We start from the raw sequence: 20689 nt of genomic DNA, 5'->3' as shown, positions 1-20689 counted from the left end.
GGCTCTAGAGGCAGACACCAACGAATGGATCATTGCCCGATGCTGGTCCCTGGTCGCTATCTTTTCCCTTATGGCGAGGTCGTAAACACGGATTGCACATTTTGCGTCTGGCGGTTTCAGATACCACAGATGCTTGAAGCTATTGCCTTGAGGCCCTTTATCTCTGGACTCGTCAGAGGGATATCTGGGGCCAACTCTAATGGCAATGTACGCCGAATCAGCCGAAAAGAGCCGTTCAGAATCAAAGAGATCCAAGCCCTTAATCTTGGTCTCACGCTCGCAAGCACTCGTCGCCATGTCCCAGAACTGAACAGTACCATCCATAGCGCACGCTACGAGTGTCGTAGAATCCGGACTCACGCCAGCCCACCACATCTTCCTTCTGCAACAGGTGCCGCTTCCGCCTGGCTTCAAGATCCCGGACGCAGATGCACTCTTCAAGCATAGAGTCTGGCAGGTCGAGCAGCTTTTCGAAACACTCACCATCATATGTGACGCATGCTAGATGTCTTCCATCCCGGCTTAGCGTAGTGAACTACCCTTGTACCTTGGCCGTTTCTGGCAGCTTGACACCAGCACGGGCATGCGCTCGCAGGGCCTCCCCCAGCGCACTCGTCACGGTCTTCTACAGTTTCTTCAAAGCGGGTGCTTTGAAGCCCCATCCGCATCAACAAGATGCGCCGTGAGACGCTCGACATGGTCACCACGCAGCCGCGCAATATTCGCATTGGAATACCCGCCCGGATGGACCGATCGTCCCTCCTCGCTTAGCTTGAGGACACCCACGTGATTGCCCACCGCGATGAGGATATACCCCTTAGATCACGAAGGCCTCGGTGCAAACAGCAACCGCATGATCTCAGACGTGAGCTCGCGTGCTCCACTGATAATCTCGACCAGTTTCCGTGTGCGCGTCGAGTAGACGTGGATCGCGTCGGAGATGGCCACGGCGAGCAGTTTGTCGTCGGGGCTAACGCAAGGCGCGTATTGTGGGCTTTCCTTCCATCAGAGAATGTGCCCGGTACGATTTAGAGGGATCTGGGCAATTGCATGATCCTTGGTGTGCGTGTGTGTTGGTCTCCAGTTGGGGTCGCCGGGGAGCAGTCGGCCAGCTCGTCTTCGAAGGCTGTTGAATCTGAGTCGTCGGACCGTTCGCTCATTTCGACTCTGGGCAGAAGAGAATAATGGGAAATAAGAAATAGGAGTCGTTGGATTGTGGGTGCTGTCTGCGTACCCGGACGCGCCTCGAGGGGTGCTGCGGCGGCGATCTCGTGTTTATGCTGGCGGGGGAGAGGTTGGAGTCTCTCGTCGATGTTTGCTTATGCACCCGCCCACCAAATGCTGTATAAGGGATTTATGCATGTGGCCTGGTTTGGTTTCGTATGCATCCCTGGTTATTTTCAGACTACAATTGACATGTCCATGGTCTTTGTGTTTGTTCTAAACAGCGTTTTGGTCCTAATCACGTGATATGTATGGATGTGGCATTATCCTTGACTCTGAGGCTTCAACTTCTTTTCTTGACTAACACTGACGGACCTAGACTCCTTCCGATTCCATATTAAGGTCACTCAAGACAGAAAAACTCCATTCAAGCTTTTCCTGGTCGAGATATGGGATGCAATCATTGAAATCTTAAGTTCCTTCTCCACGTCCACGCCCCCACGCATGCTAAGAATCCTCGGTGAAAGCTTCAATGGGACTCGCCTACAGCACTCCGCTCCTTGAATTCGACATGTCGCAATTTGAGTGAGCGGGCATCGTCTGTCCTCTTCAGGACTGTACGCGTTACTTTCCCTACCAAGGTTAGCAAGACAAAGTACCATCCATACTTGGGGACAAACAACGGCACCAGGATATACCACCGTGTCCGATTCCTGGTCGTCTCTGGTGGCCCCCACTCGGATGGGTGGCAGTTTCATCTGCAGCTCGGAAAACTCATCTCCAATCTGACCAGGTTGAAAAGTATCAAGTGAGCACCAGCCAGGCATCGCATTACAACACAAACTGGCATTTGCCAGGTGGCGCGGCATCCCGTTCCCACCAGACCTGTTCGAGATCCTCGAGCGAAAGGGTCCGGAACCTTTCTCATTCTACTACGAAGGCCGCCCACGGTATCTTAATGGCCAAGACGGACTCGCAGGCACACCGAACATGAAGTCCCTCAGCATCACGTGCATCATACCAGGCCACGAGATGAGGCCCAGGTTCCTGGGCAGGCGCCGCCCGACAGACGTCAGCGGAATGGGCGACATCGTCCTCTCGTTTCCAAATCTCGAACACCCTATACTCAAACACCAGCTCCACAGCGACTGGCTCCGCGATGCGGACTCGCCAATGAGGCTCTTCCACCTTGGTGCCGAGAGCAGACTGCCCGCTTCGCTTCGGACACTCTCGCTGGGGGGGTCATCTTCGATCCGAGGCAGGAGGCTGCGTGGGCGCGGTGCCTTGAGCATGTTAGGCTGGAGCGTCTGGCCCTGGACGGGTATACCGATTTTTCCGTGTTTCTCGAAGCGTTTACTAGTCGTGTGCCGGATTTGCAGTCCTTCGCGATCCGGGTATATGATGGCCCAAGCACACAGGTTGATACATCTTTCTTGGGAATACTTGATAGGTTCCTCGGGAAGATTACAAGATGACGGTCTTTTGTCGCATATTTCATGGTGTCCACCTGCGGCGCCTTTGCTTCCGGGAAACAGGCTATCCCCAGTTGAGGCTCGAACCTGGTTTAGACTGTCTGTTGTCCCCCGAGGAAAACGGAGTAGCTGGCGGCCTGGTTCCCACTCGTCGAGAGACTCGGCCTGGACCTGCGCTTCAAGAATAAAATTCTAAATTCAACCTACACATGAACATAAACACACACACACATATCATTTTACAAAGCAGCCAGCTAATCATCCATTCCAAGCCATACCCGCACCTCGCAGCTCTATCCCACCCCCCGAATCTCAAATACCTCGAACTCAACGCACCCAACACGCACGCTCTGCGCTACGGCCAACCACCCGCAAACCCCTGGCTCGACAGGGCCACCATGCAAGACATCTTCCAATCTCTCTTCAAACAGACAGTGGGCCAGTTAACCAACCTGGGCATTAAGCTTGGTGACTGGGAGGAGTTCCTCAAAACACCACGGCGAGATACAGTTTCGAGGAGCGAGGCGGTCTATGCAGCGTACAACCGTCAAGAGGCATCGGCGGGCCCTGGGACCGCTGCGGCTGCTGCCGGCCCTTGCGCGACAACGAGCAAGTATATGGATGTGGATGTGCTGTTCTCGAGGATCAGGGATAAGGCGTTTGCGGGGGTGGTAGAGGATGATTTGGTGAATGATCCCTAAGTGGGAGAGTAGCGGGCAATATATAGAGCTTTCTAATAGAACTTGCAAAATACTGCTCGGTATTTAGCACTACAATGCATGCTACTTCATGCATGTGCTCCACATTATATAAGGAACTCATCATCTTCATGTTTCTCAACTTGGGGTCAAAGCTTGAGCAAGATGAATCGTAATAGACTCTCTCTTCCTATTAGACACGTGGTTAAGATACACTGACGCAGAATTTATTATCTTCCCTCTTCGCCCAATTAATCCCAGTACGAACTTAAGGGCAGTCTCTTATAATATCATAGACGCCAGCCCTACTTGAACATCCTCGACGCCCGCTGGATCACAGACCTGAACGACTTTGGACGAGGAAGAGGACTTGGTTGCCCATAGGGAGGCCAGTCATTCCCTCTCTGAGCTACGAGATCTCTCACGAGGCCCTCAACAACCACCTGCACCTCCTCATATCTCCTGGAGGACGACTCAAGAAAGGTACAGCCACACCGCTCCGCAAGCTCCCTCCCTTCCTTCGATGGGACAGCACTCGATCTTCCATCAATCCCCACCCACGTTCTATCAGCGACAAGGTACATAGACCGACTAGCAATAAACTGGTTGTCGGTCCGATAGATCTTTGTTCCCTCTTCGTGGAAGAATTTGTTCACGCGGAGGATGGCGATATTAATCCCTGCAAGATGCGGTTTACCCTCGATTACGGGTGCCGGCGATGTGAGGCACGCGCGGAGAATGGCGAGTTGGAGCTCCACGGGGAGGCCGGGGAAGCAGGTGAATCTTGATGGCCGGGACTCCTTCGTCCACTGCACTCTGCGCATCCAGGCGAGTGTCTTGAGAAGACCACCACGCGGATTCCCATCCTTATCTCCTTTCAAGCTGGTAACCTCAGGCAGTCCCTTGCCAAGAAGAGCACTCTTATCTCTCGCTCTCTTCCTCAAACTCTCAATTCCTCTCTCCCTTTCAACCCTCTCCCGCTCCCTAACCCCCTCCCCCAAAACCCCCAACGCCCTCTCCGCAAACGCTAACGAATCCCGACTGGTAACATCATACAGCACGATATACGCATCCGGCGGGTACCGCATCCGCGTATTGAAGTACCAGCCTTCGTCGATAAAATACTGCGACTCTTCCTGGAAGTCGAGAACGTATAGTCTGCCGTCGAGGATGGTTTGCTTGCGGATATCTTCACAGGAGCACATGGCTGTGCCGTAGGTGCGGAGGTCGTGCCAGGTGTTTAGGCAGTACTACCATTCGTAAGACGGATGTTCGTAGAGTGGTTTATTTATTGTGGATTGGGGAGGAACATACCTGTTTGACAAAGCCACCTCGCGAGCAGCAATTGTCGCTGAGGACGATTATCCCTACTTGCCGGACGCCAAAGGCCATTTTCACGTATGTCGAGGCATGCGCGATGGTGTTCAGGAGGAGGTTGCGTTAAGGTTGAAGCAGGGTTGGTGAGGAGTTCAAGTCGTGAGGGTCGTTCGAAACTTAAAAGGCTTCCTCGTATTCTCAAGCGGCTTTATCCTTTTGGGCCTAGCCGCTCTTGGGGGTTTCTACTTGTGCCCTTGATGCTATGTAACAGCGTGTATATGAAATCTATAAGGACGCAGAGTAGGAGTGAAGATAAGTAGTGTGGGATTCGATGTCTGACAGATATGGCAGGTGCCGCATTCGAGGAGGTCTGTAGCTAGCTGAGGTCATGAAAGGGTGAAGGACAGGCTAGGGGCAGCTTGACAGGTTACCATATTGCAGGTGGTCTCAACGCCCAGGTGCACGCGACCATAGCCAATACGAGGACGCAAAGCCAGGGCGCCGGCAACCCAGGCGAGGCTGGGCGTAGGATACAGATTGCCTTATCAGCCTGCCGGCGGCAACTTGTATGTCGTGTTTAAGACTCACCGGGCAAAGGTAGCGGAGGACATATATACTGAGGAAAAGAATGTCCTGGGAATAAGTCCAGATTACAACAAGACCGGAGTTCCCAATTTTGCTGTCTTGCGTATGCCTATATAGTTTAACACTGTCCTAAGATATTGTCAATCGTCACCATCAGTATGGAATGGTCGGTCGAGGCTATCCTCGCGTTGGTTACTCTTCTTATCTCAATACCAGCCCTAATCCGTCGCAGTTTCTGCGATTTATCGGAATCTCCACAACGACAACCACCTGTTACATTTCAAAAGTAAAGACTAACTCTTTATATTACCTCTGCAGTAAATTCACCAGTAAAAACGCCTAGGGTTTCGACGAGCGGAGACTGAGCTCCCACTCTCCTAGAGTCTAACGGCTATTAGACCTAACTTCGCCCGTCCGTACCTGTTACCATGGTCACTAACCGTGTCACATCGAGTTTGGAAGCCTGGAAGTTCACCGGCCTCTCCGTACACGGTGCCGGTCATAGTATTTTGAGGATGTATTTGGTACCATGCTCTTCAATTCAATGCCTATCTCAGGGCCTTTTTTTCGCTCGTTTCTTACGTTTTTCTATTAGATTTTGTGTGAGACTTGAGGATTAGAAGTATGTATATAAATTGCTGCTCCAACTGGATCCGTGGCTGAACGTGCCAGTTGAGACTGCAGATTCAAGTTTGGAGCATACGTGCATCACCAGCAAGTCAACAGAGCCTGCACAAGAGAAAAACGATTCTATACAGTAACAAACCCCTCCCAAGTCTCCAACACCTTCCAGCACATCTGCTCATATAGCAGCAGTCCACCGGGGAAATTCAACATCTGTACCTTCTTTCCCGGGATATTCGCACCCATATACCACGAGTCCACCTTGGGAAACAGCGTTATGCTGGTGATCATACCGACTATCTCCGTCCAGGTCTTTTCCGCCTCCTCTGTAGGTTCAATGTAGCTGAGACCTGACTTGTCGATCTTTCGAATCGCATCCACGATCCATCTCGCCTGGAGCTCGATTGATGCGGGGCTATTGCTGAGTGCGGCTGGTCCATGCACGGAGTAGTAGAGGAGCATATTTAGATACCCCTTACGAGTGAGACCGAGGTACGTATTCGCGCCATCCCTATCCGATTCCTCCTTCAGCATGACACCAGCCGTATTCTGCAAACCAGGAATACACATCAAACTCCCCGTAAGACTATCAAACCCCGTCGCAAGCGCAATCACATCGACTGGAAACCCGTCCCATCCTCCAATTCAACCCCCTCGGGCCTCAGAGCTTTAATCCCCTCCCCAACATCACGCAGATTAACAAGCGCCACATCCTCGTGATTAAACTACTCAAAGTAATCCATCTCAAACGACGATCGCTTCGCGGCAGCCGGACGCGGCCGCTCGCTCGGGGCAAGGATGCTCGCCTTCACGGGGTCAGAAATCCGTGCGCGCGTCTTCTTCAGCCAGAAATCGTAGGCCGCGTGGTTGGCTTCTTCGCTCGTCATCAGGTCGCTGTAGCCCGAGAAGTAGAAGGGGAAGCCCCCATCCTTGTATAGGGACTCGAAGAAGGCTTCGCGTTCTTCCGGTGTGATGTCGAAGGTGTTTTGGGGGTTGGAGTTTTAGAGATACCCGCTCCAGGTCTTTTGGCGGTCGATGAAGACTTATGGGAGGTCTTTTTGGATGCGCTTCTGGGTCTCGGGTAAGAAGGTCTGCTGCATTAGGAACGCGAGATTCGGTGTTCGCTGGAAGACAACGAGGTTTCCTGCTTCTTTCCCTCAGTCCTGGATGATTGGTTCTCTCAGCTGTGGACCAGGAGAATCCCCTCGCAAGCCACGCAGACTGACGCTCCATATCGCCGGGTGGAATGATAAGGGGAACCATTATCGGTGTATCACATATATAAACGAGCTGCAGCCCCGGCAGGACCATTGCTGGCCTACGCTTTAGCAATTTTTGTCGCAGTTTTAATCTTTGGTTGAGACCTTCCCGAAGAATCGTCCAATACAACTCCGTTGGCATACGGCATGTACACTCAAAATGGCAGACCAAAGCATTAATCCAACCCTAAAAACGCTCTCCCAATTCACATCTCAAACCCCTAATGTCCACTACATCCCCCCATCCTCCCCGGACTTCGACAAGCTCCGCACAATCTACACGCACCCCGAAAAATCCCCCTCGCGATCCTCCGCCCCTCAACGGAATCCTCTCTCGCAAAAACAATCTCCTTCCTGTCCACAAACAAAATAGACTTCACCCTCTGCGCGGGAGGGCACGATATGCACGGGCGCTCCACGAAACCCGATACTGTTGTCGTGGATCTGCGGCTCCTGAGTACCGTCACGCTCGATGAAGACGCTGGAACGGCGACGGTCGCTGGCGGCGCGCTCATCCGCGATGTCGTTAGTACACTCCAGGGACAGGGTTTTATAACACCAGTTGGATTGATTGCATCCGTGGGGTATGTCAGGTGGGCCATGTATGGCGGGTATGGAGCGTATGCCTCGAGGTTCGGGTTGGGTGTTGACCAGATCGTTTCTGCGCGGGTTGTCACGGTGTCTGGCGAAATCGTTACAGCAGACGCAGGGAGTGACTTGCTCCAGGGGATTCGCGGTGCGGGGGGTGCGTTTGGGGTTATACTTGATCTTACGGTAAGAGTTTATAAGCTGAGCAGTATTCTCGCGGGGATAATCGTCTTCGATTCCAGTGATTTACCGGGTGTCGTTCGCAAATTTGAAGACGGGTATCGCGCTCTCGGCAACGCGCCCAATGGATTACCCGCGCCGCTCTACCTGCACCAGATCGTCCCCAACTTCCCAACCCCCGTCCTCGGTGCCCTGTTCATGTGGGCCAACGAAGATACCGCCACCGGTGAAGAATGGATCGAAAAGATCTGCGCCCTCGCCCCCGTTATGTCGCAGACTGTCACACAAGCAACCCGGCTGGCCTGGCTAGACGAGCAATCAAAGCTTTTTGCGCAGAACATGCTGGGCCGCATGTGGACAATCAACCTTAGGCAGATCACGGATGAGGTTGCGGGTGTTATTGGGGAGTTTACGGGGAACAGACGGTTCCCGGATGATCCGCATGTGCTTTTTGATATCCATGAGTTGCGGGGGGGGACCCCCTCCGCGACTCGGCAAGGGGCAGGAATAGGGAAGGATTCTGTCTTCCACGCGCAGGATCCGCACTTTGTCATTGAGATCTGTCCTACAGTTCGGACACGGCGAAGCTCGAGGGTGCATTAACCTGGGGTAAGGAATTTTGCGATGCGCTCAAGGCTACAGGGCAGGGAGATATCCTGGAAGCCTTGTACGTCTCATTTCTGGCGGAGGACAAGTTAGACCACGCGAGTGTCTATGGGGAGCATCTGTCCTTTTTGGAAGGGGTCAAGGCACGGTTGCGTCCGGGGAATGTGTTTCAGAATGCGGTTTCGTATCTTTAGTGCTTAGATCTCCGTACATGTATAGACTCAAGGGCCGTCTTGTGATTTGAGGACACAAGTATAAATACGCTTGCGGTCGTTCCTTCCTACCCTAACGGCTCTCGTCAACTGAACAGGGAGGGAGCGCACTGAGACGGGAATGACGCTGTATCGTTCCTTCCCTTTGCTTGTATCGCAAATTTCGGGCTTGGAACAAAAGGTGCGACCGTGGCCTGCCAGGTGCCAGGTGGGTAGTTGCTCCTTCTTGTTCTGTAACTGGATGGTGCGCGATAGAGTGGAGGGTTGTGCTCTTCTCATACATTCGGCTTACGCGAACAGCGGCGCTTGCCCCGTGGACGAAGTGCCCCTATCCCAATAATAATAATGACACTACATGTGTTTGATCAGCCGGTGTTCTTGTTCCTGCACAGAAAAAAGTATCAGTCATCAGACACCATTGGTGGACCCAATATCCCCTTTCCTACTCCTGCTCAACCCTCAGCCACGCCTCATCCAAAACCTCCAAAGACCCCCCGATAAGCCCTAAAAGCACTCGTCTCCGTGCCCCAAAAGTCCAACACCGCATACATCTTCTCCGCAGCTGCGTACGCCCCCAACACCTCCCCTGGTGTCATGAAGTCCTTGGTGGTTAGATCTTATAGCTAAATAGCTAATACCTAATATAATATAATTAGTTTAGCAAGTTTAGAAAAGGACAAGTTATAAAATATAAACTGAAGAAAAAAACCTATAAAAAATAGAACTTGGGAATAGTAACTTTAGAATAGTAACTTATAAAAAAAATAACTTGTAGGGGAAATAATAACTCTAGAATAGTAATTTATAAATGGAATAGTAACTTATAAAAGGAATTGAATTCTAGAAAAGTAACTTGTAGAGGACTCCCTACTTAACTACCTCGCAGAATGCCAACACGCGCAGCCTTTGGCCTGCACTCATGTCAGTGCGTCCGTGGTTTCCAGGGAAGCCTTAAACTTCCCAAGTTTCTATAATCCCCCAGTCGCCAACATTGCATCTCTTGAATCTTAGATGTCACCTAAGTTTTACTGCTTGTAATGCCAATAAAGCTCTGTGTAGTAACAAGGCCTGTTCGGACTAGTCTATATAGCTGTCATATTCCGCATAGCTCCCAGGAGAGCATAGCTGGGTCTGATTTCTAGCAGGAACTTTATATCAATTCTAACGTCTTTGCCTCCTATATAGATGGACACTGTTAACTTAGACCAAAGGGAGCAAACTTGAACATTTGGAAATAGTATACCGAAATAAAACAGGCAAGTGTTTTGTACATGAATTGCAACTGCTTGAAACTGGAGTGCAGATATTTATTTGACGGATTAATCAACCAAGTTGGACCTTCGACGTGGGCAGATAAACGCTTCCCTCCCTAATCCCCGGACACTTACCATCCAAAAATCGCGGCGAATAGAAGTGAGCCCTATCAACATTGGCCTGCTTAGATTTAACGACGCCCAGTTTACCGCGTACTAAGTTTGGCGCCAGTCCGTCGATAGTGTCGAGCGTGAAGCTATCCATCTCGAAAGGGTCTTCACGAATCATACGCCTACTTCGTAGTGTCTCTAGCACCTGCAGCTCGTCTACTGTAAGATGTTTTTGTATATTGTCGAGTGCCTTTGCCGCTGTCGCGTCGTTTTGTCCGGATTCAATGCCAAGTTTCTTGAGTTTCTCGAACAGTGCGTCTTTCTGTTCTGGAGGGACATATGTGAATGCCCTGAAGCAGAATTCGAGTACCTTGGAGATTTCGGACTTGGACAATTTGCCCGTGGTATCGGTATCGACGGTACCTTGAATAACTAAAACAACAAAAATCTGGTTAAATCAAGAACTGGAACTGGAACTGGGGTATGGTTGTTCGAAAAGTTCGTACTAGGTCGAAGAAGATCAAAGGCTCTTTGGAACCCTTCCTCATCCATGTCCTGGATAATAGGCTCATGCTGTTCACGAATTTGCTTTGTAGCACTGCTAACCGCCAAGAAGAATCGAGTATAGCTCTCAACCGTCTTCTTGGAGTGCCACGAGCCCGCCGTCTGCTCATCACAGTCGCCCCTGATCGAGGCTGCAATGGTAACTGCCGCTGAGAGACCGCCTGTCACGGCGAGATGGACACCTGAGGAGAACAAGGGGTCAATGAAACAGCCGGCGTCTCCGCAGATGCGTGCATTGGGTAAGTGATAAGTTGACGCGGTATAGGACCAGTCCGAGGCTGATTTGACATCGGTAACTACCTCTGCTTCCGAGAGGAGTTCCTTAGTCCTGGGTGCCATTTCGAGGCATTGCTTGTAGAAGTCCAAGGTTGAGAGACTTCCCAGCTCTCGCTTCTTTTCAGTCGCCATTTTTTGGTCTTGAACAATTCCCACGGAGCGAGTGCCATCGTGTAGTGGCATGAACCAAGCCCAGCCGCTAGCGTCTGTTTTTTTCCTTAGTAAAAAGGGCCGGCATCTAAGCGTAGAAGTGGAAATGGGTTCTTTCACAAACTCACCGTCCAATGCCTCAAAGTACGGTGAACCTTCCATGTGCGTCCCAGGACCATATAATTTGTCAGTCTTCCAGTAAGCCCAGTTAGCAACATTCTTGAAGTTGTCGTTGAACTTCCGGTTCTTCAGGTATTTCGTGCTCAGTATGCCATGCCTTCCACTAGCATCCACCAGGTACTTCAAGGTGATGGATCCGGAAGTGCCGTCTTTGCGCACCCAGGTGACAGACACGGGTCGGCCGGGATTCAATACCCCGTTACTATTTCCATTCGAATCTGGCTTCATTTCATTAGTGTTTGGCTCAAATTGGATTGCGTCGACTTTGGTTTCGTCAAAAATGTGGGCGCCACAAGTCCCGGCATGTCTGAAGAGCAGGTCGTCGGATTCGGATCGGATTAAGTTCCAGGCATATGCATCAGGACCGCCTGCCTCAAGAAAGTCGGTGTCTTGACAGATATTAGCTTATTTATTCAAATATACATACAGGAGAGGTGTGAATAATGGGGAAGGAGGAGCAGGAATAGACTTGCAGGCATCGGGTTGAGCTTGAACGAGTCGGAAAACTGCACCGTTCTATGGGTGGTGTTAGCTTATTAATTCACAATTCAAGAGGAAACACAAGTTTAATTAAGTACCTTGTGGTAGAATCCATGAGCATCGAAGGTATGGTAAAAGTCTATGAACTTGAAGAAGTGGCGCAGGGAGGGAAGAGTGCTTTCGCCGATATGATACCTGACATACGTGAAATAAGCCCACCAGAGGGAAACCTAGAGTAAGATTGGGATCCCAGAAAGCCCATTGTGATCACTAACCTGGGAAATTTATCTGCTTCAAGTAATACCGTCTCGATCCCCTCGCGAGCCAAAGCTGCTGCTGCATATGAACCAGCGGGGCCTCCTCCAATGACCAGCACAGTGCAGCTTTGCGGAACATCCATGCCAAGCAGGATAGAAGAGTAGACTATGGAGTTGGGGATACAGGATAGCTATATAGGTCACAAGTTGTGATTGAATCAGTCTTGCAAGAAACTTGATATCGATGTTCAAATCATCAGCGAAAGGGATTGATCGAGCACTTATATCTTAGAGTGTTGACGACGGCCTTTAGCCATTGAGGGGTACTTATTCGCCACCAAGGAAAACAGCCTGATCAGCAACGGAGGCATTACTGGATTTGAGTGATGCGGGTTGCATATTGCATCATCAAAGCCCGGTTGATGCATGAACGCACGCCCGCGCTGGCGGGGTGCATAGCAGGAAGGTGGAACCCTGCAAGCAGCGAGCAGTGGTGAGCAGGTGAGAGCAGGTGGAGCAGCACGTGGGGTCTAAACCGCATCACCGGAGAACAGAACAATTTGCTTAAAGCGCTAGATCACATGGGAGATTAAGGCAATCCTTATAGACTTTGAACGCTACCCCATGCAGTCAGGCAGCTCGACAACCACTAGTATGGCCATGCCACTCTGGCCAATAGCAATGAGTCTTGGCCTCGGAGTCTTCAGCACGGGGCAGCCATCTGCAGCAACTTCACCGACTCATCGAGCCGTGGGGGTCACGTCGGTAGGCCATCGGTGTCAGGTGCCTGGGGATGAGGCATCCGGGGTGACACCGCCGCTCTAGCAACAAAACAAGGCGATTTCAGAACCTCTCCTTGAACAAATCCATGAGAGCGGCCTTTAACAGCTTCCTGGGGATGCCTGCAATTTTAGAGCCAGGCATGAAACTCGGTTCCCTCCCATAGATCTTTGCAGCGTCTGGCGACGCATTAAAGCGTGACAGACCGCATGAGCAGGCCTTGGGAGAACGTCTCACCAGGATGGGTGATTGCCTTGACGGTGCACATCATTCACTAACGGAAGACAGCAGTGTAGCCGAGGCAAACCTCATCACGCATCCTCCAGAGCATCCTTCAGCTCTCCAACGGTAAACAGCGTAGGCTTCCGTCTGTCTGGAATATCTGCAAGCGCGGCCTTCATCTGAGCTTTGAGCATATGTAGAACCTCTACGCCAAAATCGCGCTCGCCGCGCTGGGTGCTCCACCGATTGAAAATCAGAAATGGTCTAAATCCCGAATGCAGACGGTGAAAACGTTCGGGAAACAAACCCAGCACTGCGGGATAATGCATGGAAGACACATTCACAACTTTCATTGATGACATGATGTCAGAATAGCTTCGACCACCTTCTTTATAGACAATGCCGAGATTCTGCAGCATCTGAGGAGGAGACAAACTGACGGGTGCGAAGGGAGAGTCGTCCTCGCACTGGGGGAAGAAATACTTCGGCTTTGCCAGAAGAGGGACGTGAAGGAGATCCGGGAGCACGGCATACTCGAGATTTGGGAATCTTCCCAAAATCTGGCGCACAAGCTGAGCATTATAGTACCAGAGGGCAAGGACCTCTTTGAAGAAGAATTGCTTCATTGCGCGTAGGCCAGAGCTCTCCAGCCGCTGGCTATCACTATGGTCCCCGCCATTTGGGCGCTTGCCATGACTGTCGGCGATTTTCAACCCGGCTGCCAGGCATTCTTCAACAAATGTACCGACGAATTCCTCAGCGTGGTTTCCATAGCCCATGTTTTGAACTTTGCCAAGCATCATATCCATCGGATCATCTACCTCGCACTCCACGGCGCAGACGTATTCGAGGGAATGTGTGGTTCCCGCGAGCTCCAGCTGAAGAGTTTGAATTCCATGGAGGTTGTACGGATGGCACAGGGTGACCATGCAGTCTCGTAACATGGGAAAGGTCTTTGTCTCCTTTGCAGTCAAGAGACGTCTAATCCCAAGGAGACATCCATGTCGCAAGGACTTGTCTTTGAACACAAGTAAGCGAACAGCATTCCCCCAGACAATGCAGGCACCGCGAATGCCTTTTGTGCAGTGGATCACTTGGCTGAGGGAAATGACGCTGCATGATAGCGTTTTTTGAACAGGTGTGTCCAGCAACACATAGTCGAAGATCATGTGCAGGACTTCCAACGGGAACGATAGAAGTAGATGCAGAGAGCGGCTCGTAGGCTCCGGAGTGTACACCATTTCATCGGCTATGCAACGAGGGATATTATTGCAGTGCGATGAGGACTTCTTCGGTGGATGATATTCTGGGGAGTCAGGATGCGCGTGGTTGAAAGTGACCCGAAGCCGAAGCGAATACGAGACCGTCTGCCGACCAGCCCCCGAGGTGTGCCAGGAAAGCTGCGCGCAGCATTTGTTCAAATTTGTTCTGGATGCACAGGGGAAGGAGGTAGAATTGAGGCTGTAACAGCTACACCCACATAGCCTACTAAGGAGCAGATGCCAATTATAAACTTGACTAGCTTCCTTAACCATCGGTTGCGTGTTAAACAATGATATTGAGGGGCGAAGGGGTAAATCCTCCGTGTGCGGCCAAGCCGCTGTCGGATTTAGTAATTCTGTAGCGGAAACTCAATGGCCAAGCAATAATTCTTTTGTGTATTCTGTATGTTGCCTATCACCTTGTGTGCGCTCTTCTCAAGCAACCAAGAATTGGAGATTCCCGCTATATTGCACCCCTAAAGTACCCATGCAGACCAACAATTTGGGCAAGTAGCACGCCTGGATGCTGCTAGCTAACTGTTAATACAACAAAAATATATCACGAATTGCAGTTTAGTGCACATCATAATCATTAATTCAGTATGAAAGAAGATCTTTTAAGATTAAATGTGTATGCTTTTGAAGAGAGCTTGACAGGTGATATCTGGACTACATCTTGTTAATCCATCTCTTTACTCAAGGATAATTCTCTCAAGGGTTTGCATGGTTTTTGTTCTTTATTTTACACACCGCCAGCATCTTTCTGGTGTGTGTACTCCAGGAGTGATTTCCTTCTTCAGCAAGGGCGACTGAACGGAGCAGCAAGGAGAGAAAACACGTCAGTCTTTATTTCATAGGCATGCTCTCTGAGGGGCTGATATTTGCCAGATCTTGCAGGTAAACTCATAAATATAGGATTAAAGCAGAAAGTATAATCCAACCGATTTCACAATCTACCAATCGCAGCCATTTTGAGTAGGCACATAAATAGTAAACTCAATCTCGCTGTTCTCGTTCAGCTCGGAGTTTCTAAAATATCGCTCTCCGGAGTAGCTATTTCCGTCAGCCAATGGTTGCAAAAAGCAAGGAGAGAGACTAAGTAAGGCACATACCTCCAATGGGTGAGTCCCATGACCACATTTTTGCAACCCTGGATGAAAGCCTTCGAGATGCCGGAATCGACTTGCCCGGTGATGACACTGAAATTGTCTTCAACTTCGAGAAAGCCACGAGCGGCCTCTTGGACGAGCTGGTGGGATAGCCGCACTGCCTGGTTGCAGTCCACGTCTTCATTCAGCATTAACACAGGAACCATGTTCTCGATTTGGTTATCGGCCTAATGAAGTAAGTAGCAGTGAGGGAGGCGAATGACAGGTCTGTATAGAGAAACGTCATACAAGTTCCTTTCTGAGCGAGAATACGTCGTTTATCCTGCTCTGCATCAGACTAGACCACACTACACGAGGGACATGATCTTCAGCAAACAAGTCGCTTACGCACATGTGAACCAAGTAGGACGTGTGTCGCCACAGCAAGCGCATGAGACTGTTGTTAAGGCCTCTCCAGGATACCTGAAGACCGTAAATAAACCTGCAAGAGTTCAGAAACTTGACATGACGTGATATGGCTGAGAGGGCATACTCAACGTACGGGATTGTCGCAATAACCGGGTATACCCCCGCAGTACGATCACGCCGTCTCCAATACTGGGTCAATGATGGTATGCATTTGCCCTGGAAGGATACATCAACGGTATCCACACTGGACACGTATAGAAGCTTCTTCTCCATCAGAACCTGGAGAGTCTCTGCGCGCTTGCTTTTTAGCATGGCGCAGCTTGAACTCCATCTGGTGGCAGTAAAGCGGAGAAAAAGTGACAACAAACACACATACCCCTTGAGCACTCGACTCGCAAATGAGCAGCAACCTCGTCCCAGCAATGCAATGCATTCTTCAACTCCAGCGAACAATCAGAGAGATCCGGTGCTGGGCCCATTCCACACAGTACTGCACGGAAATACTGCATCGACCTCTCCCGATACATTCTGGCGGCTTTGGTGTCGCCAGCCAGGCAGCCACAATCAAACACTTGAGCCTAACTATCAGTGTCTCTCGTGTGAAGGAGGCAAGAAAAGCAGGGGCCACAACGCAAGGCAATGAGCTTACAGTCATCCCAAATAAAATACTAGATAGGAGACATTAGCATTTAGTACTGTCACACAGATACAAGAGCAGGGCTACCCATGCGAAGGCTTTTGATACCGTGCAGAGTTTCTCGAACGAGGCTTGCGCGCATATTACCGCGGCGAAGACGCCGAACTCGGCCTTCTGGAACTTGCGAGCTGTATGGGGATCGGGTACCCAGCTGCCTCCTGGGTTAGTGCTGGTATCACAAAATGTAGGATCGGATGCAGGCCACTGTTACCGTTCAATCCAGGGATTGAGAACTTCATCTCTTGCCCTTTCATATTCGGGGTGTATATTCGGGGTCCAACCAGGAAACACAGTGTAGAAGTTCGGAATTGTCGCTTTCTGACCAGAAATTGACGCGCGGAATTTCGCAAGATCTTTGCCTAATTGCGTAGTCTGATGGTCCATTTTTAATAACTGCTTGAGAACCTGAGTTGTTTGATGGTGGGGTTGAATTGGCCTAGCATCCTTGTATATATACTACCGACTTCCAAACCGAAGCAAATGTATCTCCGCCAGGTAGCCATACCGAAAGATGAATTTAACTTTCAGTCCTTGCTCGTATCATACATTCGCCACCCCCAAACCTTATATGACTGATGATACAACTCAGCCCTGCTCACCGGTCGTATTTTATGCAAGACGAGGCGATGGCACGGCAGTGAGTCTGAGGCAACGTAACCCTGCGGTCGGTGTAGTTGTTGAAGGCATGCTATATAGTTTGCGTATATTAGTTATTACACACCTACAAGGCAGTTGAGCCAACAAGCGCGATCATGTCTTTCGCCATTATTGTGAGCCATGCCCGCGCGCTAGTCGAGCGGATTGCTTCGGAGATCAAATCCGAATATGGATTGAGCTCCATGGCTGTCTCCATTTACGACACTGCTTGGCTAGCGATGGTTCGAAAAGAAACAGTGACAGGAAGCCAATGGCTGTTCCCAGAGTGCTTTAGATACATCCTCGATCATCAAGACGCCGATGGAGGATGGGATCCTCTATGTCAGTCTACGAGAGCTGCGCCGTACCCGGACTCTATCTGGGTTCCCGACTGTATCGTTCATTCCCTAGCTGCCCTGCTCGCACTGTGTCGACGGTTCAGATTCACTGCCACGGATATACCGCCCGACGGGCTTTCGCGCATTTTCCGGGCCAAAAGGTTCCTCGATGTGAAGCTTTCAATCCTGAACCTGGATCGAATCAGGCATTTTGGCTTTGAACTGCTTGTTCCTGTGCTTCTTCAGTTGCTAGGTGATGAAGGACTCGAGTTCGACTTTCCTGTGAAGGACGAATTGCTCCTCAGATATGAGAAAGCATCCAGTGTCGATGTAGAGTGGCTATACGACGCCAGCGGTCCCTGCAAGGTGCCATTATTCTGCCTGGAGGCTTTCCTTGGTAAAGTGGATTTTGGTAGACTATCTCATTTGGTCTCACCTAAAGCAGGAATCACAGGCTCTCCTGCCTCAACTGCGGCATATCTAATTCATTCCGATAGCTGGAGCAATGAAGCTGAATTATACCTCCGACGTGTTATACAAGATGGCCAGGGATTGGGAGATGGATCTGTGGGAGGTGTCTTTCCACTGGAAATCTTCGAGTCTAGCTGGGTAAGTCACACTCGTTCGCAGGGGTATGCTAGCGGACGTGTTCCAGCTAACATCCGGGGTCTAGGTCTTGACTGCGCTTCTTGAAAATGGATTCACGACGGAAATCCTGGGACGCGAGAATGTCGAGAAGATCCTTGGGGTTATCCACGAGACTTTTACGGACGGCGTCATTGGTGCAAGTACGTGCAGAACACCCTGGATACTACTTACTGCTTGCAGATCGCTAAATGTATATCTTTTCCAGCTCACGCCTTCTTCCCTGATGCTGATGATACCTCACGCGCCTCAACTACGCTGAACCTACACGGGTACCATATCAGCCTCGGGTATATGGTGCAGCGATTTGAGACAGAGCAATGTTTCGAGACATTCGACGACCAGCTTCCAAACCGCGTGACGAGCGTTAGTGTGAACGGAAACGTCCTAGGATCCCTCTTGCACAGTCCAGACCGGGACTCGTTTGCATCTCAAATTGAGAAGGTTGCGACGTTCCTCTGCACGCGATGGGAGGAACAGGAGGGGAAACTTCAGGACCACTGGGTATGAACACAACACCAGGGTGCAAATACACCATATAAGGTCGTGCTTGGTAACTAATCTGCTATCTCTAGAATATGTCTGAATTCTATGGAATCTTGCACCTAGCCCAATCACTCACCCTTCTGCTTACCACACATGAGAGGGGCGACCTCCCCTCCAACCCAACTGACCCGACCCGCCAGATTGTTCCGACGACGCTATCACAGATTCTAAACCACCTCCTAACAAAACAAAACCCAGACGGATCATGGGGCGAGCTGCACTGCGCTGAGGAAACTGCATACGCAATAATCGCTCTGACACACCTAGGAACCCATCCGGCGGTTTTAGGCGAGATGGAGAGCCGAGTGGACTTGGCCATTGCACGTGGTAAGCAATTTCTGCTCGAGGTCTGGGTCCCTGGAAACAGGATCCCAGATCGCGTCTGGACTGGGAAGATTCTTCATGGGATTGCGTATGTGGGCGAGGCGTACATTTTAGCGGCGTTGAAAGTGAACCGGATCAATTTGGCGAGTGCGAGGGGAGTTCAATTTGTTTGAAAGCGTATGTCTTTATAACTAGCTGAACTGAATCCAGAGTCTGAAGACTGGGTCAGGTCTGGGAGACTGAACTTTCAATCTCCCGCTGAGCTGCTTGTGCGCTCCAGTTTCCAACCCCTGCTCAGCTATTTCCAAACCCTGTGCTGCCGTATGCCCACCTCACCTCAACACTTCGATAGGAGAACAACGATCTTAGGAGTCAACACAAGTCAGACCGATCGTGGGTGATCGCCTGGCCACATTCAATTACAGGATGGAAAGTAACCACTCTGATGAAGTTTGCATTGCCATACACAGCAAGCATCCCAATACACTTGAAGCAAAGTATAGCACTTGCCCAGCCAAGCACAGTCTTCACTCATACATCCCGAGGGAGTTGCTACCGCCACACCCTTTCGCTGTGGATTGCCTACAGCACAACGAACTGTGCTCGTTCCCTCTACCCCTCCAATCAACAGGACGAGATCCTTACTCAATTTCGCCTCGAGTCGCTTTCCTCCGTTGCATCTAGATTAGTAGTCCCGTCATCATTCAAAGTGGAGGAAAACTCGCTCGCACGAGCATAGTACGTCGCGCCCAGCTCCCTGAACCGATTCACACGGGCCTCGTTGTTCTCCCCTACATCTGCCAATTGCTCCTGCAGCGCCTCGACGCGCGCTGCTTCGATGACCAGAATCCCGCCTTCCTTCGGGTGCGCGATCTCGTCGCCAAACACTTCCGCGGTACATTTGCGGACCGTTCGGCCGTCCGCGGTGGTGGCTGTCGCCGTGTTGGCAGCCACCTCCTCCATCCTTTGGCACCAGACGTTGCAAGTGTCGGGGATATTGTACCAGGAGGCCCCGCCCGAGCACCGGCGTCCCGTCACACAAACGCCGCGTTGGTAATCGTCACCGGTGCCAATGTTTTCAGCGGAGTCACAGTAGTTACTGAGAACAGTGGAGGTTGGGTGGCTGGAACACCAGTTGATGAGGATGTCCCCGTTGATAGTAGTGCCAAGGTATGCGGCGTACTTGGGACCCCGAGATGATGTCTTGCAGCAGGAGCCTTCAGGGATATTGTCGCAGATCACTTTGACCGGATTTGACGAACTGCAGTTGTTTATCTGCTGGAGGTGGATAAAGACGCCAAGGGAGCCTTGGAGCAAAGCGAGGGTCAGCACAAAGGTTGAAAGGATTTGCATCTCATGGACAGTTGGTGGGTTTGGTTGGGTCAAAGGGACGTCAGGCTTTGGGAGTGAGTGAAGATGGATCAACTCACAGGTTCTCTGCTTCCTTTAATCGTTGGATCTGCTCCTCCAAAACCTGCAAGATGGCAGGTAGGTTAAGGAGAATGAGACCCTGGGGGTAATGGTCGCATCTAAGATGTGATATGGGCTGCTTAAGTCCTTGGACTGAAGGGACTCCATGTAGGGAAATTGTCTCAGCGAAGTTGAACCGCCCCCATCAATTTACAGGCCTGCTGCGGCAACTGATTTGATCAACCCCCCTCATGGCTTGTTCCTATTATATGATTCGTGAGCCTGTCCAAGGCCCTGGTTAAACCAAAGCCCGAGGCATGCCTCGCGGGGAGCAAT

At 50.8% G+C, this 20689-nt stretch overlaps 10 protein-coding genes across 10 annotated transcripts; 3 read left to right on the top strand and 7 right to left on the bottom strand.

Moving 5' to 3' along the window:
* Window positions 1-1534: 1534 nt before the first annotated feature.
* BJX67DRAFT_361720 (uncharacterized protein) lies at window positions 1535-2439 on the bottom strand. Its single transcript, XM_071029912.1, has one exon. The coding sequence runs from the start codon at window positions 2031-2033 to the stop codon at window positions 1572-1574; it is 462 nt and encodes a 153-aa protein (XP_070883279.1). The 5' UTR covers window positions 2034-2439; the 3' UTR covers window positions 1535-1571.
* A 406-nt stretch (window positions 2440-2845) lies between these two features.
* Window positions 2846-3337, top strand: BJX67DRAFT_383959 (uncharacterized protein; the record flags this gene model as incomplete). Its single annotated transcript, XM_071033572.1, has 1 exon — window positions 2846-3337. One exon carries the CDS (start codon window positions 2846-2848, stop codon window positions 3335-3337), a length of 492 nt encoding a protein of 163 aa, XP_070883278.1.
* A 199-nt stretch (window positions 3338-3536) lies between these two features.
* Window positions 3537-4323, bottom strand: BJX67DRAFT_361719 (uncharacterized protein). The gene has a single exon (XM_071029911.1). It carries the CDS (start codon window positions 4156-4158, stop codon window positions 3640-3642), a length of 519 nt encoding a protein of 172 aa, XP_070883277.1. The 5' UTR covers window positions 4159-4323; the 3' UTR covers window positions 3537-3639.
* Window positions 4324-5986: 1663 nt separating this feature from the next.
* BJX67DRAFT_383957 (uncharacterized protein) lies at window positions 5987-6747 on the bottom strand (the record flags this gene model as incomplete). Its single annotated transcript, XM_071033571.1, has 2 exons — window positions 5987-6446; window positions 6590-6747. The coding sequence occupies 2 exons, from the start codon at window positions 6745-6747 to the stop codon at window positions 5987-5989; spliced, it is 618 nt and encodes a 205-aa protein (XP_070883276.1).
* Window positions 6748-7521: 774 nt separating this feature from the next.
* On the top strand, window positions 7522-8490 carry BJX67DRAFT_383956 (FAD-binding oxidoreductase; the record flags this gene model as incomplete). The annotated part of the gene is made up of 1 exon (XM_071033570.1): window positions 7522-8490. The coding sequence occupies one exon, from the start codon at window positions 7522-7524 to the stop codon at window positions 8488-8490; it is 969 nt and encodes a 322-aa protein (XP_070883275.1).
* A 1538-nt stretch (window positions 8491-10028) lies between these two features.
* On the bottom strand, window positions 10029-12119 carry BJX67DRAFT_373998 (uncharacterized protein; the record flags this gene model as incomplete). The annotated part of the gene is made up of 6 exons (XM_071031481.1): window positions 10029-10501; window positions 10576-11115; window positions 11188-11628; window positions 11752-11755; window positions 11818-11914; window positions 11995-12119. The coding sequence occupies 6 exons, from the start codon at window positions 12117-12119 to the stop codon at window positions 10029-10031; spliced, it is 1680 nt and encodes a 559-aa protein (XP_070883274.1).
* A 948-nt stretch (window positions 12120-13067) lies between these two features.
* On the bottom strand, window positions 13068-14219 carry BJX67DRAFT_390125 (uncharacterized protein; the record flags this gene model as incomplete). Its single annotated transcript, XM_071034592.1, has 1 exon — window positions 13068-14219. The coding sequence occupies one exon, from the start codon at window positions 14217-14219 to the stop codon at window positions 13068-13070; it is 1152 nt and encodes a 383-aa protein (XP_070883273.1).
* A 974-nt stretch (window positions 14220-15193) lies between these two features.
* Window positions 15194-16838, bottom strand: BJX67DRAFT_373996 (terpene synthase family protein; the record flags this gene model as incomplete). Its single annotated transcript, XM_071031480.1, has 9 exons — window positions 15194-15293; window positions 15353-15576; window positions 15638-15671; window positions 15741-15830; window positions 15891-16047; window positions 16134-16328; window positions 16407-16425; window positions 16482-16605; window positions 16666-16838. The coding sequence occupies 9 exons, from the start codon at window positions 16836-16838 to the stop codon at window positions 15194-15196; spliced, it is 1116 nt and encodes a 371-aa protein (XP_070883272.1).
* Window positions 16839-17206: 368 nt separating this feature from the next.
* Window positions 17207-19116, top strand: BJX67DRAFT_373995 (terpene synthase family protein; the record flags this gene model as incomplete). The annotated part of the gene is made up of 4 exons (XM_071031479.1): window positions 17207-18037; window positions 18102-18216; window positions 18282-18577; window positions 18649-19116. 4 exons carry the CDS (start codon window positions 17207-17209, stop codon window positions 19114-19116), a joined length of 1710 nt encoding a protein of 569 aa, XP_070883271.1.
* A 472-nt stretch (window positions 19117-19588) lies between these two features.
* On the bottom strand, window positions 19589-20296 carry BJX67DRAFT_383950 (uncharacterized protein; the record flags this gene model as incomplete). The annotated part of the gene is made up of 1 exon (XM_071033569.1): window positions 19589-20296. One exon carries the CDS (start codon window positions 20294-20296, stop codon window positions 19589-19591), a length of 708 nt encoding a protein of 235 aa, XP_070883270.1.
* Window positions 20297-20689: the final 393 nt, after the last annotated feature.

This window comes from Aspergillus lucknowensis, assembly GCF_044049455.1.
Source record: "Aspergillus lucknowensis strain CBS 449.75 chromosome Unknown BJX67scaffold_42, whole genome shotgun sequence".
Taxonomy (NCBI): domain Eukaryota; kingdom Fungi; phylum Ascomycota; class Eurotiomycetes; order Eurotiales; family Aspergillaceae; genus Aspergillus; species Aspergillus lucknowensis.
Note: the sequence above shows the minus strand (reverse complement) of the source record. Positions and strands in the feature narration are given on the sequence as shown.